Genomic DNA, 16,182 nt, shown 5'->3' with positions numbered 1-16,182 from the left:
CATTGGCAGGCGGATTCTTAACCACTGTGCCACCAGGGAAGCCCTGCTTAACATTTTAGATGAGAAGGCAGTCTTTTACTGCTTTATAACTCTACTCACATAACTTCACACATGTACTTTTTACCTCCCCATCCCAGATGATAAGCTACTAAAGGGTTATTATAACACCAACGATCCTAGAATATTTTAAAAATAGGGAATGGGAGAGAGGGTGAAATCCAGCTTTGGGAATAATTGATACAAAGGTGGTAATTACAAATAGGTGCTGAATTATGCAAGGGAAGGTTTAAATGATCGAAGCCAGATTATTGAAGGTACCTAATTCATATGGATACAAGACAGAGAACTCTCTTTAAAGTGAGGGAAACATCAAATATCGTACACTGAGAAGCAATAAAATCTTTTAGTTTAGTATCTCATAGAAATTTAGTTTCTGAAGGTGTCTTAGTCTTTCTACAAATACTTAGAGAAAAATTCTTCCCTTTCTTTGTTAAGGGAGCAGCAGGAGTGGATTCCACTTTGTCCTCCTGGACTTACCGAAGCAAGATAGTTGCCCTCCCAGGCCCTCTGGAGCCCAAGGTCAGCCCTTTGACCCTTCAACATTTCCACAGCTGCAACCTTTGCCCTAACCTGGGGCAGGTCTGAAGCAGGTATGGTCTTGATGAGCTGGGATGCTCTCCATCTATAAGTAAACAAGCAAAATGTATGAGACTTTAGAAAGAACATCCCATTCATTCTCAAAAATAACTGAAGCAGCCACTAAGTAGAATTAAATTACTTGCGTGCTACCCTAAAAAAAGTAATATGCTTCCAAAATATACATAGAACATGTTAAAATACACATAGTTGTATGTGGACAGAGATTTTTTTGTAGAACTTCCTTTGCTGTTTGCGTGTTTTGGAAGCAACCAGAATTTAGTGATACGTGGACTCTCTTACATGTATAGTTAGGGTGTAGGAACTTTGGATTCATCATTCATTCATTCAACAAATGTTTTCTAGGCATGTACTAAACTCCAGATGCCATTCTAGGGAGTGGAAGCACAGCAGTAAACAAACAGGTGAAGGTCCTTTGTGCTAGGTGCTGATATTCTAGACAGCAGAGACAGACAAGATATAACCAATACTTAAATACACAGTATGGATGATGTGATTAGTGGTATGGAAGAAAATAAGGCAAGGAAAGGGGGACAGGAGTGCAGCAGAGGGAAGGGCCAGGGAGCAGGTGTCAGTCACAGAGGGTGGTCTGGGAGGCACCCGATAAGGATACGTGAGCAGGAAGTGGAGGTGCCCGCTGTATGGATACTTGTTCCAGGAAGACAAAACAGTGCGTGCAAAGGCTCTGAAGTGTGAGCTTGTTTGGTGTGTGAGAGGACAAGCAAGGAGTCCTGGCAGCTGGAGCAGGGGCCTGGGGGAGGGGAACAGGAGGGGGTGTCAGAGGGAGAGCCGGGGCCAGGATCCACAGAGCCCAGGGGGCCCTGTGCCTGGTCAGCTTGTCCCCTCTTCACTGCCCACAGGGGCCCAGGACAGGGTCCACAGCTGACAGACTCCAGAGACCCATGGTAAACAGCTGTGCCGGGGAATGTGGACCCGAGCCACCCAACCTGGGTGGGGGTACAGCACACGCTTCTCATCCTGATCATGCAAACTGCCATCTTTAAACATGCATAGACGACAACAGCTGCCACCGGAAAAGTGAGCAGCCTTGACCACGTGAAGAAGCTGGGGGTGAGGAAGGCTCCCAGCCTTCCCAGGATGAAAAAGAATTACTAGGAGGAGTGGGAGCGAGGTGAAGTACGATTAGACACACACGAAGGCAGTAGAAGAAAACAAGACCCCACAATCACAGCAAAATCCTTTAACACACTTCTCTCAGGATTCCACAGATCAAAAATGCAAGAATAAATGAAATATGATACAGTGACTAGACCAGGGGTTGGTAAACTACAGCCTGTGCCAAACACGGCCCATAGAGCTAAGAATAGTTTTTACGTGTTTAACGAAACAAAATAAAATATGTGACGAAGACCATATGGGAGCCCACAAAGCCTAAAATATTTACTATCTGGCCCTTTACAGAAAACGTGTGCCTTTGAACTAGATTAACACAGCTGGCAAGATTCATTCAATGTGTGTGTGTGTGTGTGTGTGTGTGTGTGTGTGTGTGTGTACAGTCAAGACACAGAGCAGATGTATTATTTTCAAAATGCTCATTGACTATAAGCCCTAAGAAGGCTGGGACAGTATTTCACGTCTTTCTTGTTTGTCACTGTATCCCTAGAACCTAGGTCAGTGTCTGTGACACAGGAGGTGTTGAGTAAATACTTGCTGAATGAATAAACTGAGTTTTACAAAAAATAATCAATTCTAGGCCTACATAAAACCTCCAAGTCTAAAAAAGAAGACTGTACAGGCTACAGTGCAACATCATCAAAATCAGTAATTCTTTGCAGCCATTAAAAATATGACATATGGGCCTCCCTGGTGGCGCAGTGGTTGAGAGTCCGCCTGCCGATGCAGGGGATACGGGTTCGTGCCCCGGTCTGGGAGGATCCCATATGCCGCGGAGCGGCTGGGCCCGTGAGCCATGGCCACTGGGCCTGCGCGTCCGGAGCCTGTGCTCCGCAACGGGAGAGGCCACAGCAGTGAGAGGCCCACATACCGCAAAAAAAAAAAAAAAAAAAAAAAAAAAAAATATGACATAGATCTTTATTTATTGTGATGGACAGGTCTCCAAGACTTATTTATTTATTTATTTATTTTTTGCGGTACGCAGGCCTCTCACTGTTGTGGCCTCTCCCTGTTGTGGCCTCTCCCGTTGCGGAGCACAGGCTCTGGATGCGCAGGCTCAGCGGTCATGGCTCATGGGCCCAGCCGCTCCGCGGCATGTGGGATCTTCCCAGACCGGGGCACAAACCCGTGTCCCCTGTATCAGCAGGCAGACTCTCAACCACTGTGCCACCAGGGAAGCCCCAAGACTTATTTTTAAGTAAAGTCATATAACCATACACAGAGTCTTCCTTGTGGAAAAAAAGAGAGGGAAAAAAACCCAAATGCATACACACTCACAGTATAAGCACACATTTCCATAGTACTTATTATGTGTCAGGCACTATCTGAAATGCTTTATACATATTTACTCATAATACTTGCAACAACCCTATGAGCAGGTGCTATGATTATGGCCCTTTTACAGACAAGAAAACTGAGGCACAGAGAGGTTAACTCGTTTGCCCAAGGTTACACAGCTAGTCAGTGGCAGAGCTAGAATATGAACCCAGGCTCCAGGGTGTGTGTCCTTAACCACTGTATCATGCTTCTCTTGTGTGTGTATGTGTTTGTAAGTGCACAGACAAAGATTTAGAAGGATACAAACTAATTGTTAATGGGTGGTTATCTTAGGGGAAAGAAATAAAATGGGGAGAGACAAGAGGAGGTGTGGAGGATTTCAACTTTATATCCTGTAAATTTTTTTTTTTTTTTTTTTTTGCTGTACGCGGGCCTCTCACTGTTGTGGCCTCTCCCGTTGCGGAGCACAGGCTCCGGACGCGCAGGCTCAGCGGCCACGGCTCACGGGCCCAGCCACTCCGCGGCATGTGGGATCTTCCCGAACCGGGGCACGAACCCGTGTCCCCTGCATCGGCAGGCGGACTCTTAACCACTGCGCCACCAGGGAAGCCCAATATATCCTGTAAATTTTTATATTATGTCACTTTATTTACTTAAAAATTTTTTTTTGGCTGCACCGCATAGCATGTGGAATCTTAGTTCCCCAACCAGGATTGAACCCATGACCCTGCAGTGGGAGCACACAGTCTTGACCACTGGACCTCCGGGGAAGTTCCTATGTCACTTCAAAAGAAATGAGCGTGTATTCACGTATCATTTAATCACTTTTTAGATTATGTCAAAAATGCAGGTGACAGAGGATACAACTCATGAAAAAAAATTTATCTGTTCAGTAAAAAGGCTGCCAAGATTTACAGCTAACATTTATAGTATTGCATGGGAGAATGGAGGGTTGGGGTGCTTTCGCTTTCAATAATGCTCTACTGTTTTATTCTTTTCTTTTTATGAGCAATCATTTTTTTAAAAGCAAATGAGATATGTATTAAAGAGTTTTCCTTGCATGCATTTTCTTTCTTTTGATATCTGCCATTCAATACATTGATTTACTTTCAATACATCAATTACATCAATACGTTAATTAGTTCGTGGTGTTCTTGGTGGAATACCATAATGCCAAATGACCACATGTGAGAACTATCAGCTTAGTTTATGCGACTCTATGGCTGTATCTGAGACACAGCTAAACGTATCTGGTGCATGCTGTCAACAAACAAGCTCAAAAAACGAGGAGAAAGGAGCTATGAGTAACTACAAAGTCAGATTCAGGGCAGTTTATTAAAAAAATGAAGATTAGCTGGAAAGGTATCAAATGTTGCATGGGCATTAATTAATTAATTTACTTATTTGTTTAAAAAAATAGCTTGCTCTATAACAGTGTTTTCTGCCTTTTACTTTAAAGTCACCTGGAAAACTTTAAAAAGGACCTCCGCTTGGGCTCCGCTCCCCAGCACCATTAAACAGGACTTTCTGGAGGTGGGACTTGGGCATCAGTGTGTTTTAGAAACTCCTTGTGAATGTCAGGTGTGGGATAGAGAACCCCTGCTCTGAAAGGATGAACAGACTTCCTAGTGTGAGTGATGTGTGGTGGTTTTAATAAAGTTCTCTTTTTGCCAGTAAAAGAAAGTAGAGGCATCATGCCACTAGCTTATCTTAAACTTGGCTTGATTCACTGTTAATGGAAAAATAAATGGACAGTTCTATTATTCGGAGGGGTAGGCAAATGCCCTTTGAAAGTGAAATCTACGAAGGTGGAGACACAAGGTAAAAGCAACATCATGTAGCAAATGGTGGAGCTAATGTCACAGTCTCAGATCTGTAAATTTATGTAGTACGTGTACTGCCACAAACGGATGCAGCACATACCAAGTCCTTACCTATTAAAAATAGCCTGTAGGGCTGCCTCGAAACGGCAAAGCACTCTGGGCGGGGCTGGCCACTTCACGTGCTTGCCGTGGTCCTTCATGGTCTTGATGCCATGGAAGCGTCTGGCCACCTCGTGGATGTACGACTTCACTTTGTAGCGCCGGTAGTATCTGATAATTGTCAGAGCTGCCTTGGTCTTCTTGTACCGCATACGGGCCAGGGTGCCCCGCCACACCTTTGCAATAGAGGAAAAAAAAAAGGAAAATGTTGCTGGTTGGCTGAGTAGTAGATCACGGTGAAATCACAGAGGCTCCTTCACTTAGAAGCTCAACCTGGCAATTTGTATGCGTCACATCAGCCAGAGCATGTCAGTTCTGCCGCCACCAAGAGGTGGCACTAGGGGTCACGTCCGTCATTTTGATTCAGTGTCTAGCTGTTCGTTACCTCCAAAGGAGGCGTGCGCGGAGTCTGAAGCAGAGCCCTGTTCTAACTTTACGGTCGTGTAAAGAAGAAAGCCGAAATGCCATTATCTTTGGATAAATATTTTAAGAATGTTGAAAGGAAGCAAGATGAGTCAGAACACAAAGCCATCAGCATCCATAGTTCTCTTATGAAACCTAGCTTTGCATAGATTATACACATTGGCCACTAGTGTAATGTCGCATTGGATGTATGAACTGACTTATACACAGCCTGTGCAGCCACCCTCCCCAGGTAAAGTCCCAAGAATTTAGATGTATTCCTGGAGAAAGGGTAAAAAACAAGTTCCTAATAATCTGTTAAATTTTTTCAGTGATCAGGAATCAATCAGACATTACGTAAGCGTCTCAGTGCCTGCTTTATCCAAACATGGTGAATTCACAGATACTTATATTTTTCTCAGGATCCCATACTTCTCAACCTCTCAAGTAAAAAGAAATTTGGTGTAATCTTCATTATTAGCTCTTCCCCTAAATATGCTTTCTACCACCAAACGTATTCTTTCTTCCACGGTATTTCCAGTATAAATCCCTTTCTCTCCCTTTCTGCTACTAAAGTCCCAAGACCCCAAACTTCCTCATTGTTTTCTTGGATAAACTCCTTGTACACATCGCCATCACGCTCCAGGTGGTACTCACTGCTGCTACTTAAATGACTGTCCCAATTCTTAGGTTGATGGTACTACTCCCCTCCCTGTCTCTGGCCTCTCGGAACCAAGATATTCAACCTCCAGTTCAAAGCCCACAGTATGGGTTCTCCAGGATCGCTCAGGGTTCTTATATTTCTTCTTAGATCCCCAACTGTGCCCACCACTTTCTCTCAGAAAAACTGGTATGATACCTCTTTTATTCAGCCATTTTAGGCTGGTCTTCATGAAGGCTCCTAAACAGGTACCATGTGCTTGCAAAGCCCTTCCTCTCCAGCCTGCTGTACAAATATGAGGAGGTCATCCACGGACCCCAAAGAGGAACTAATGGGTCAAGAAAAACCAAGATATGTGAGGGAAACACGACACAGGAGCAATTTCTGATGAACCTGGAGCTCACGTATAAACAGAATATAGAAAGACAAAGAGGCGGTGAAAAGTCACTCGTTGCTGCATGTGGCATCAGCACAGTAACCTGTTTTAGTCAAGATGCCTCTCTTCTTGTAGACGAATCTATCACGCACACAGCTTTGTCAGGCCTCCACCCAAGTGCTAAAATAAAGGTCCCTTCTTTAGTATCTTGAAAAACCAAAAGAGGACAATTAGAGGGTAGAAATCTGTGATTCAATTTTTTAAAGAAAACACATTTTTAAAGTTTCATACTTTTTTTTTTTTAAGAAGAAGGAAATTAAGACCCCCCTGGAGCCACATCTATACTGGAAATCAATCTTATAATTTTCAAAAAGTGTTTTATAAAGATTTTTTATTAAAATGTTTTTGGTTAGACTCTAGTATAATCTGAAAAAAAATGTATAAGTAGGTACTTTTTAAGGTGTAGGGTTTTTTTGGGGGGGGACAACCTTTTAGATTTCATCTGTGTCCTTAGTTTATTTAGGTTTTGTGTAGTTGAAAAATCAGATAGCACAAAAATGCTATAAAAAAGACAGCAGCCCTGCCCCTTGCCCACTTAAGCCCACCTCCCCATCTCACAGTGTCATTTCATGCCAACTATTTTAACTGCTTCTTCTCGTGGCAGTTAAATACACATATAATTTATTTATATGTAGACACATACATATACACAGTATACACATATGCTGTATAATACACATATACTGTTATTTCTTGGTGGATCATTTGAGACCCTATCCAAATTACAGAAATGGGTGATTTAGCCGTCCTACCATCACTATTACCTGTCCTTTATAATCCCAATAATAATTACATAAAAAATTTAAAGTTGGGCTTCCCTAGTGGCGCAGTGGTTGGGAGTCCGCCTGCCGATGCAGGGGACATGGGTTTGTGCCCCGGTCTGGGAAGATATCACATGCCGCCGAGCAGCTGGGCCCGTGAGCCATGGCCGCTGAGCCTGCGCGTTCGGAGCCTGTGCTCTGCAGTGGGAGAGGCCACAACAGTGAGAGGCCCGCGTACCACACACACACACACAAAATTTAAAGTCAATAGTGTTTACATTATTACATCTGTTATATTAACTATATTATTTGAGAGAAAGGAATTTTGTGAGCCTGCAGTTATATCATCAACTTTATCAGAAGTCCCTTCGGCTTTATTTATTTTTCTAACATCAGAGAAAAAGTAGCAGTGAAAAACCACGGAGGCAAATGATTTCTATGCAAAAAAATGATTCATGTATTTTCCCTTATAATCCCTTATAAACGGCTACGCTCCCCAGGCCTTTGTGTGGGCGAAGGGCTGTGGTTGATCGTCTCATGAAGGGTCTGAAGGTTGGAACTTAAGGTATGAGACAGATCTTCCCATTTCCCTCTTTGTTTAAAGAGCTTAAACTGTGGGGTTTTTCAAGTCATACAAAGCTTACCTCCAGCGAGGACTCAGCCTGATGACAGAGTGTCTAAAGGGGGAAAATTAAATGTTATATTCAATAAGCAAATGCTTAATGCTTATCTGATTATGCCTAGAGAGGTTCAGCAAAAATCCAGGGAGCCAGAGGGGCCCTCATTCAACAACATGAACATTAGAAGTGGAACCAACGAGACGTTATGTGCTTCAGGATCTGATGCAAGACAGCGGGGGCTGAACCCTGAAGGAGACCTGATGGGATCTGGGAGAGGAAGTTATCAGAAGGTACAAGGCAGGGATCAGGGTGACGGAGAGGGCAAGCAAGTCATTTCTTAGGTGGAGCCAAGGATACAGGCGAACAGAGCGGGTGAACTGGAGGACACACCGAGGTATATAAAAAGAGAACATGAGGGCCACAGGTCACACAGCCGTGCTACTGAATTTTAAACACAATTCCTCTCTTCAGTACCTTGACCCCCTACAGTTAATTTTCAACACAGCAGCCGAGTGATCCTTTTTTTCTTTTTAAATTAATTAATTAATTAATTTTGGCTGCGTTGGGTCTTCATTGCTGCACACGGGCTTTCTCTAGTTGCAGCAAGCATGGCCTTCTCATTGCAGTGGCTTCTCTTGTTGCGCGGCACAGGCTCTAGGCGTGCGGGCTTCAGTAGTTGTGGCGCATGGGCTCAGTAGTTGTGGCTCGTGGGCTCTACAGAGCAGGCTCAGTAGTTGTGGCGCATGGGCTTAGTTGCTCTGTGGCATGTGGGATCCTCCCGGACCATGGCTCGAACCCGCGTCCCCTGCATTGGCAGGCGGACTCTTAACCACTGCACCACGAGGGAAGTCCCCCGAGTGATCCTTTTAAGACCAAAGTCAGATCGTGTCACTTCTCTGCTTAAAACTCTGCCGCGGTGCTCCAGCTCCCCCAGAGTGAAAGCCAAAGCCCCTCCCCTGGCCCACAAGGGCCACATGAGCTGGTACTGTCACCGCCCAGCTCCTTCCACTGTCCTCTCCCTGGCTCACTCCAGCCACATTGGGCCCTGCTCTACCCTGAACAGGCCTCCTGTCTCAGGGCCTTTCCTTCTGCCTGGAAGGATCTTCCTCCAGATATCACATGGCTATCTTCCTCACTCTCTAAGTCCTTGCTCAGCTGTCACCTTCCCAATGAGCCCGGCCCTGACCATCTATGTAAAAAATTCCCCTTGTCCACCCTCCCTTCCTGGTACTCTCCACTCTCTGTACCATGCTCTATTTTCTTCTCTTGCCTCCAGCACTTAACACTTTACAACACCTGTAATTTACATATGATTGTATTGTTTATGCTCTCCCTCTAATGGAATTTAAGCTCTACTAGGCCAGGGATCTTTGCTTCTTTTGCTCACTGATGAATCTCCACTGCCTGGAACAGTGCCAAGGACATAGTAGCCACTCAATAGTATTTGTTGGGTCATATGGCATATACCCTGAGAAAGCCGTAATTCAAAAAGAGTCATTTACCACAATGTTCATTGCAGCTCTATTTACAATAGCCAGGATGTGGAAGCAACCTAAGTGTCCATCGGCAGACGAATGGATAAAGAAGATGTGGCACATATATACAATGCAATATTACTCAGCCATAAAAAGAAATGAAATTGAGTTATTTGTAATGAGGTGGATGGATGTAGAGACTGTCATACAGAGTGAAGTAAGTCAGAAAGAGATAAACAAATACCGTATGCTAACACATACATATGGAATCTAAAAAAAAAAAAAAGGTTCTGAAGAACCTAGGGGCAGGACAGGAATAAAGATGCAGATGCAGAGAATGGACTTGAGGACACAGGGAGGGGGAAGGGTAAGCTGGGACGAAGTGAGAGAGTGGCATGGACATATATACACTACCAAATGTAAGATAGCTAGTGGGAAGCAGCCGCATAGCACAGGGAGATTAGCTCGGTGCTTTGTGTCCACCTAGAGGGGTGGGATAGGGAGGGTGAGAGGGAGGGAGATGCAAGAGAGAAGAGATATGGGAACATATGTGTATGTATAACTGATTCATTTTGTTATAAAGCAGCAACTAACACACCATTGTAAAGCAATTATACTCCAATAAAGATGTTTACAAAAAACCCAGTATTTGTTGAGTGACTGAATGTTTTCAACTCCATCTAGCAAGCCTGATATTGAATCTTTCATTTTTGCTGTAACGTTTTCCACTTTCAAGAACCCCTCCTCGTTCTCCAAATATCCCTTTTAAAAGCATGTTGCTCTTGTTTTACAAAAGCATCCTTCCTCTCAAGCAGATGAATTATGGTTTTACCTTTTATGCTGCTCCCTGCATTGCATCTGTTACCTATAAATCCCCTCTTCTCCCGTTTGTCTTGGTCTTGGTCTTTTGAGCTAGAGGCCTTGCTTGAATGTCTGGGGATCCTTGGCTGTCCATTCACTGAAAAGTGAAAAGCCACTTGGAAGCTCTGTATGTGTGCTTTGTGGGTGGTGGACTTCACTACAGGGTGATGAGGTGGGGACCAGCCATCTGTGGGGGACCCCAGTAATGTCCGTACCTTAAACCGTTTTCTCATTGCTGCCAGAATTCTGAGTGAAGGGGGCTGGAGGAAATCTTTCGTACCTAGACTTTCACCTAATTTACTTGATTTCAACATGGTGCCTGACCTCTCTCCTCCACTGGTGCATGGTGTCCCCAAGCCCAGAGCTTCTCTGGTTCAATTTCTTCAGAGTAAACTTCTTGTCTTCTATCAGAATGAGACAGGTAGCTCCTCCAACTTTGTGAGGTTAGGAGAGCTGGGTGTATAATTGCTCTCTTTTAAAAAAAAATAATTAATTAATTAATTTTTTGCTGTGTTGGGTCTTCGTTGCGGTGTGCGGGCTTCTCATTGCGGTGGCTTCTCTTGTTGTGGACTGCGGGCTTTAGGAGCGCGGGCTTCAGTAGTTGTGGCTCACGGGCTCTAGAGCACAGGCTCAGTAGTTGTGGCGCACAGGCTTAGTTGCTCTGTGGCACGTGGGATCTTCCCAGACCAGGGATCGAACCCGTGTCCCCTGCACTGGCAGGTGGATTCTTAACCACTGCGCCAAAAGGGAAGTCGCTATAATTGCTCTTTATACAGACTTTCAACCCTTCTACTCCTCCAGCTCCCCCCCCTCACCCCTACCTATAGAAGTACCTACCTGGTCCTTCCCATCCTGAATCTTCCTGCAGCCCCATGGTTGGGTGACCTGGCTTGCTTGTCTGCAGGCTCTTAGATTTCAGCTTTCTCCACCAGCTTGGGGGACTAACCACATGTTCACTTACTTCCAAAATTATGTTGATGCCTCTTTTCTGCTGTTGTTTCCATTAGGGTTCTATTTGTCCTTGTGGGTTTCTCCAATTTTCATCCCTTACTGCTAATTGAGGGGTTTTGAGAGGAGTAGATATAAGCAGAGTCTGTCATGTCTAACCAGATGTTTTATAATGCCATCTTAATTCAACCATGTTTTCCTCTTCCTTGGTGGTCAGGCATTTCAAAGCAACATCTGTCAGTCATTAAAGTACAAGATACACTTTGCAAAAGATGTAGGATCCTAGGTAACACTCTGTTAAGAAGTAGGTCAATTACATATCTTCAGTTTAGCTTCAGAAACAAACACAGGTCAGCTTTCTGTTATTCTCTAGTTCTCCATGTTTTTGTTTTCTAGTCATTATGGGTGTTGGGTCTTTTCTGCCTGTTCTCAAACAGCTCCCTGTTGCCCTGAATTGGATATTCTCTTAGTTTCTACAACCAAAATCCTTCAAAATTCCAGCTTCCAAGCTTCCCAGGCCCTCCATGCCTAGGGACAACTTCTGGGAGAAGCATCTTTCTTCTATTTCTAGCCTTAAGTCCTCCATACAGTAATTCTGGCTGAGTTCTGACAGTATATGGTTGCTAAAGAGTTGTGGGGGAGGAGAATTTATTTAGGTACCAGGTTGAACTCTGAGCAAATTGTAAAATACACAAAATCTATCTTTGGTATCCATATCCCATCATATTTAGAATACGACATCCATTTTGGAATATTTCATGATTGATTAACGAAGGAGTTATTTTAAAGGAAGATTCAAAGACAGAAGAAATTTTCTGAGTTATTCCTCTTCAACCCAAATATCTCTATGAGGGACAAAATGAATAAAGACCTGATGTGCTATTTTTAAAATGCTAGTGTGGTACCCATGTTTTTACCAGAATAGCAGGTTAATATGTACCAAGAAGAAACTAAGACCCAGTGAATATAATTTGTAAGTTCTTAGCACAAATTTTGACACAAAATTCCTTGGTTTTACAGATAAATTAATAGCATTTCAGATGACCTAGGGGAGAAATTAAGAAATAATGAAATATACTAAGTGAAGTACGGCAGACAGAGAAAGACAAATATCATGATATCACTTATATGTGGAATCTAAAAAAATGATATAAATGAACTTATATACAAAACAGAAACAGACTCACAGACTTAGAAAACAAACTTATGGTTACCAAAGGGGAAAGGTTGAGGGGAGGGATAAATTAGGAGTTTGAGATTAACATATACACACTACTACATAGAAGACAGATAACCAACAAGGACCTACTGTATAGCACAGGGAACTCTACTCAATATTCTGTAATAACCTATAAGGGAAAAGAACGTGAAAAAGAATAGATACATGTATACGAATAACTGAATCACCTTGCTGTACACCTGAAACTAACACAACATTGTAAATCAACTATACTCCAGTATAAAATAAAAATTAAAAAAAGAAATGAAATAACCAGATCTTCAGTCAATAAACAGATGTAAAACCTTCAAATAAAGAGACCCTCCCCGCCAAAAAAAAAAAAAAAAAAAAAGAGCATGTGTGAGCCTGATCATTATAAATTATCCTGATGGACTTAACTATGTGCGGGTGAGGTGTAATTTAGAAATGATCACCCCTGAGCTTTACCTTGGTCTGGTAGACTAACTTGCCAAGTTAGTTGACTTGTGAACCTTCATTTGGGACTCATACATTTTCTATTAGGCCTTCTCCAGATCCATTAGCCTAGAAATTCTTTAGTGCATACAATTGTCACCTAATATGATGATGCTATAGTCTGACAACCTCCTTGTAACGGTAACTTCAAGAAGCAATTGAACCTCTTAGTCAATTATTGTCAGAAGACTAGCTCAACATTAACTCTGTCAAAAATCAAATTGCAATTATTTTGAAGATAAATGAAAACAAAATTATTCCAGCTAACAGGTTAAGTAATTCTGATGGGCCTTTCAGGATTCAATCTTGTTCAAAAGTAAACTGCCTGTGGAGCTCTACTGAAGTGGCTGCTTTCTTCTGTTTGGTTAAAAAATTTTTTTTTTCTTAAGAGGTACAAAGTTGATAATTCATCTTCAAAAATCGCTCAGGTCAAGGCTATTTCAGAACTGCTTTTTGACATAGAACCTCAGGGTTTGGGTCAAGTGTTTGGACATTTCAGTAGATCCAACGAGGCATCTGGGGATGTTTTAAGTTTGTGTGAAGACACCTGCTGCCTTGTCCACCCTCAGATCCACTGTCATCCAAGACGGAGGTGGCTCATCAACCAGTCAGGGGACAGGTTGGGCTTTTATCTTATGTAACAAATGTTCTGACTTTTCTTCCTTTATATCTAGCATCTAGAACATGCAGAATTCCTTAAAAAAAAAAAAAAACCCCAAACCCAGTAACCTTTGTTTCAGACGCTTGCAAATGATCTCAATTTTGAATGGTCCCCTACATCTCTAAAAACTCAGATAATAACTGGTATTTGAAAGGACCAGCCAAAGGTGCATCCTAACATTCTTTTCTATAGAGTTTCAAAAGTGAATTCTGGAACATAGTGCCTTTGAAATGCTCCTTGAAAAAAGGGTTCCATTTTCAGTAAGTTCAGGAAGGCTGCATACTGCAATTCCTTTTTGGACATTCATAATGTACATTAGCATATTAAAAGCTCTAAGAAGTTCTATGTAAGTAAACCTATTTTAACTTTGTTCAACAAAATTTAAAAACATTTAAATTTTTAAAATTTAAAACCAAAATTTAACTACAGAACCCTTTGTACATAGATTACTCATTCATTTTGAAGGGGCTCAATATATGCCATCCCAAAACATGCCATGGTGGCATAAGCGTTACTGAGCATTTGTTCGTTCTATAAGAATTTCCCAAATTCCCACCGTACGTTTGGTTTCTATTGGGGATATAGAGGAAAACAGGGGACACCTATGATATTCTAGGAAAAACCAAACATGCCTGTGAGATAACTGGGAAACAACTACAACTGATCCCCTAAAAAGTGAGATCTGCTCAAAGGCCACAACAATGGAAACCTCCATGTAAAGAAGCTTGAATTCCTGTCACAGTGAGGCTCTTTCAAGGAAGTCCAGCACTGCGAGAGGGACAGCTGCCTGACTGGCGGGGAGTTGGGGTGGAGGGAAAAGAATCTTTCCCTGGAGAGGCCAGCATTCCCTACAGACTACTTGGCAGGCTTCAGGTGCCTCGGCTGTAAAGCAAGGATGTTACACTAGATGATTTATAAGAGCACATACTCATATTCTATCTTAACAGCTACTGATAATGAACAAAAATTTTAAAGTGTTAAAGGTTCTTTCTGATCTAAAGTGCACATAGCATTGCCAACCACTATCTTTGATTTTCATCTGATTACTGTTATGACTCCTCAGACTAGGGAAAGAAAACATTATTTCATTATTACGTACTAGGCCTTATGCTAGACACTTGATATACATTAAAAATAGGTTTTTAAAGCACGTATGCTTGACATATATTTGTACGTTGCTGCTTTATGTTTCTCTTACTAATAATTCAACATTAAAAAAGCAGGGAATACATTTGACATAAGTTTCTTGAAGTCATACATTAATATATTTTTTGCTGGCAAACGCTTGGCTTTGAGAAACAGTCATTTTTCAGACCTAAAAACCCTGCTTCTACAGAGGAATGTGATTCATATTCACAGCTCTTGCTAGGAGCCTGGCTCTGGCTGTAGGCAATGGGTGATGGTGCCAGCAGGGTTTTGTTGAGACCAGTGCTCTTCAATGTATCCCTGTACCCCAAATATACTATCGGTTTCCAGTGTTCACACCGATGGTGATGTGGGGTGATGATGCTTCCTGGGGGGGGATTTCAGAATGTTGGGGGAAGGAAATAATTTGGAAAAGGCCCCTTAGATTACTTGGGTAAACATTAAATATGCTTCCTTTTTTTATTTTTCTGTCTTAGACTGTAATTAATGTAAAGCGGAATGGCAGGATAAGAAAAAGTACACTTATTAAGGACAGATACTTTTTCAACAGTTCAAATTTATACAAGTTGAACATAATATGATTAAAAAACTATGAAGATCATTCCTGGTCATAACTCAATGCCAAAGAGAAAAAAAGAATACAACTGCACTGTCGGGTGCATGATTTATCATAATAGTAGGCAACACACTATTATGATCAGAGTATTAGGTAGCTCATGCTGGAAAAATGCTGTGGTGAGACAGACAGAAATGCTACGATTTAGAGAAAAATCTAAACTAAAATGCTAGGTTTTCTCAGTGATGTTGAGCTTTTATACTTGTACACATAGCTATAACTATATTACTGAAAATCCTACCGGAAACACACCTTGTACTTACAAATCTGAAAAATCCTACTACCTAATCTATTTCTTTCCCAAGAAATGTTTTATAACATAATATATATATATATATATATATATTTTTTTTTTTTTTAATGGTACGCGGGCCTCCCACTGTTGTGGCCCCTCCCGTTGCGGAGCACAGGCTCCGGACGCGCAGGCTCAGCGGCCATGGCTCACGGGCCCAGCCGCTCCGCGGAATGTGGGATCCTCCCAGACCGGGGCACGAACCCGTATCCCCTGCATCGGCAGGCGGACTCTCAACCACTGCACCACCAGGGAAGCCCTGTATAACATAATATTTGAAGACTGAAGTTTCTTAGTTATATACCAATCAAGTTAGAACAGATTTAAAATGGATGTCAACAGGAATATAATTAATTTTTCAATATAAATATAACATATACATTTTTATCAGTCATTTAAAATTCTTTTTTATAAACTGCATATTTCTAGCTTTTAAATCCATTTTCTTTGGATTGTCTTTTATTGATTTGTATGAGCTCTTTATAAATTAAGGGAATCATCTTTTTGTTATTAGTATTTTAAATATTTTTTCCAGTATGCCAATGATCTTTTGGTACTA

At 42.1% G+C, this 16,182-nt stretch overlaps 1 protein-coding gene across 4 annotated transcripts in view; it reads right to left on the bottom strand.

Annotated features, from left to right (window-relative positions):
• The window catches only part of MYO1D (myosin ID), a 347,920-nt gene that overhangs the window by 153,558 nt on the left and 178,180 nt on the right, over positions 1 to 16,182 (bottom strand). For all 4 annotated transcript variants that reach the window (XM_081218208.1, XM_081218209.1, XM_081218210.1 and 1 more), the window contains exons 17-18: positions 5,004 to 5,227; positions 538 to 682 (exon numbers count right to left, since the gene is read on the bottom strand). In XM_081218208.1, coding sequence (XP_081074334.1) covers positions 538 to 682; positions 5,004 to 5,227 — 369 coding nt within the window. The remainder of the gene's footprint in view (positions 1 to 537; positions 683 to 5,003; positions 5,228 to 16,182) is intronic.

Source organism: Mesoplodon bidens, assembly GCF_964165515.1.
Source record: "Mesoplodon bidens genome assembly, chromosome: 19".
Lineage (NCBI taxonomy): Eukaryota > Metazoa > Chordata > Mammalia > Artiodactyla > Ziphiidae > Mesoplodon > Mesoplodon bidens.
The sequence above is the reverse complement of the archived record's forward strand: the minus strand, read 5'-3'. Positions and strand labels throughout refer to the sequence as shown.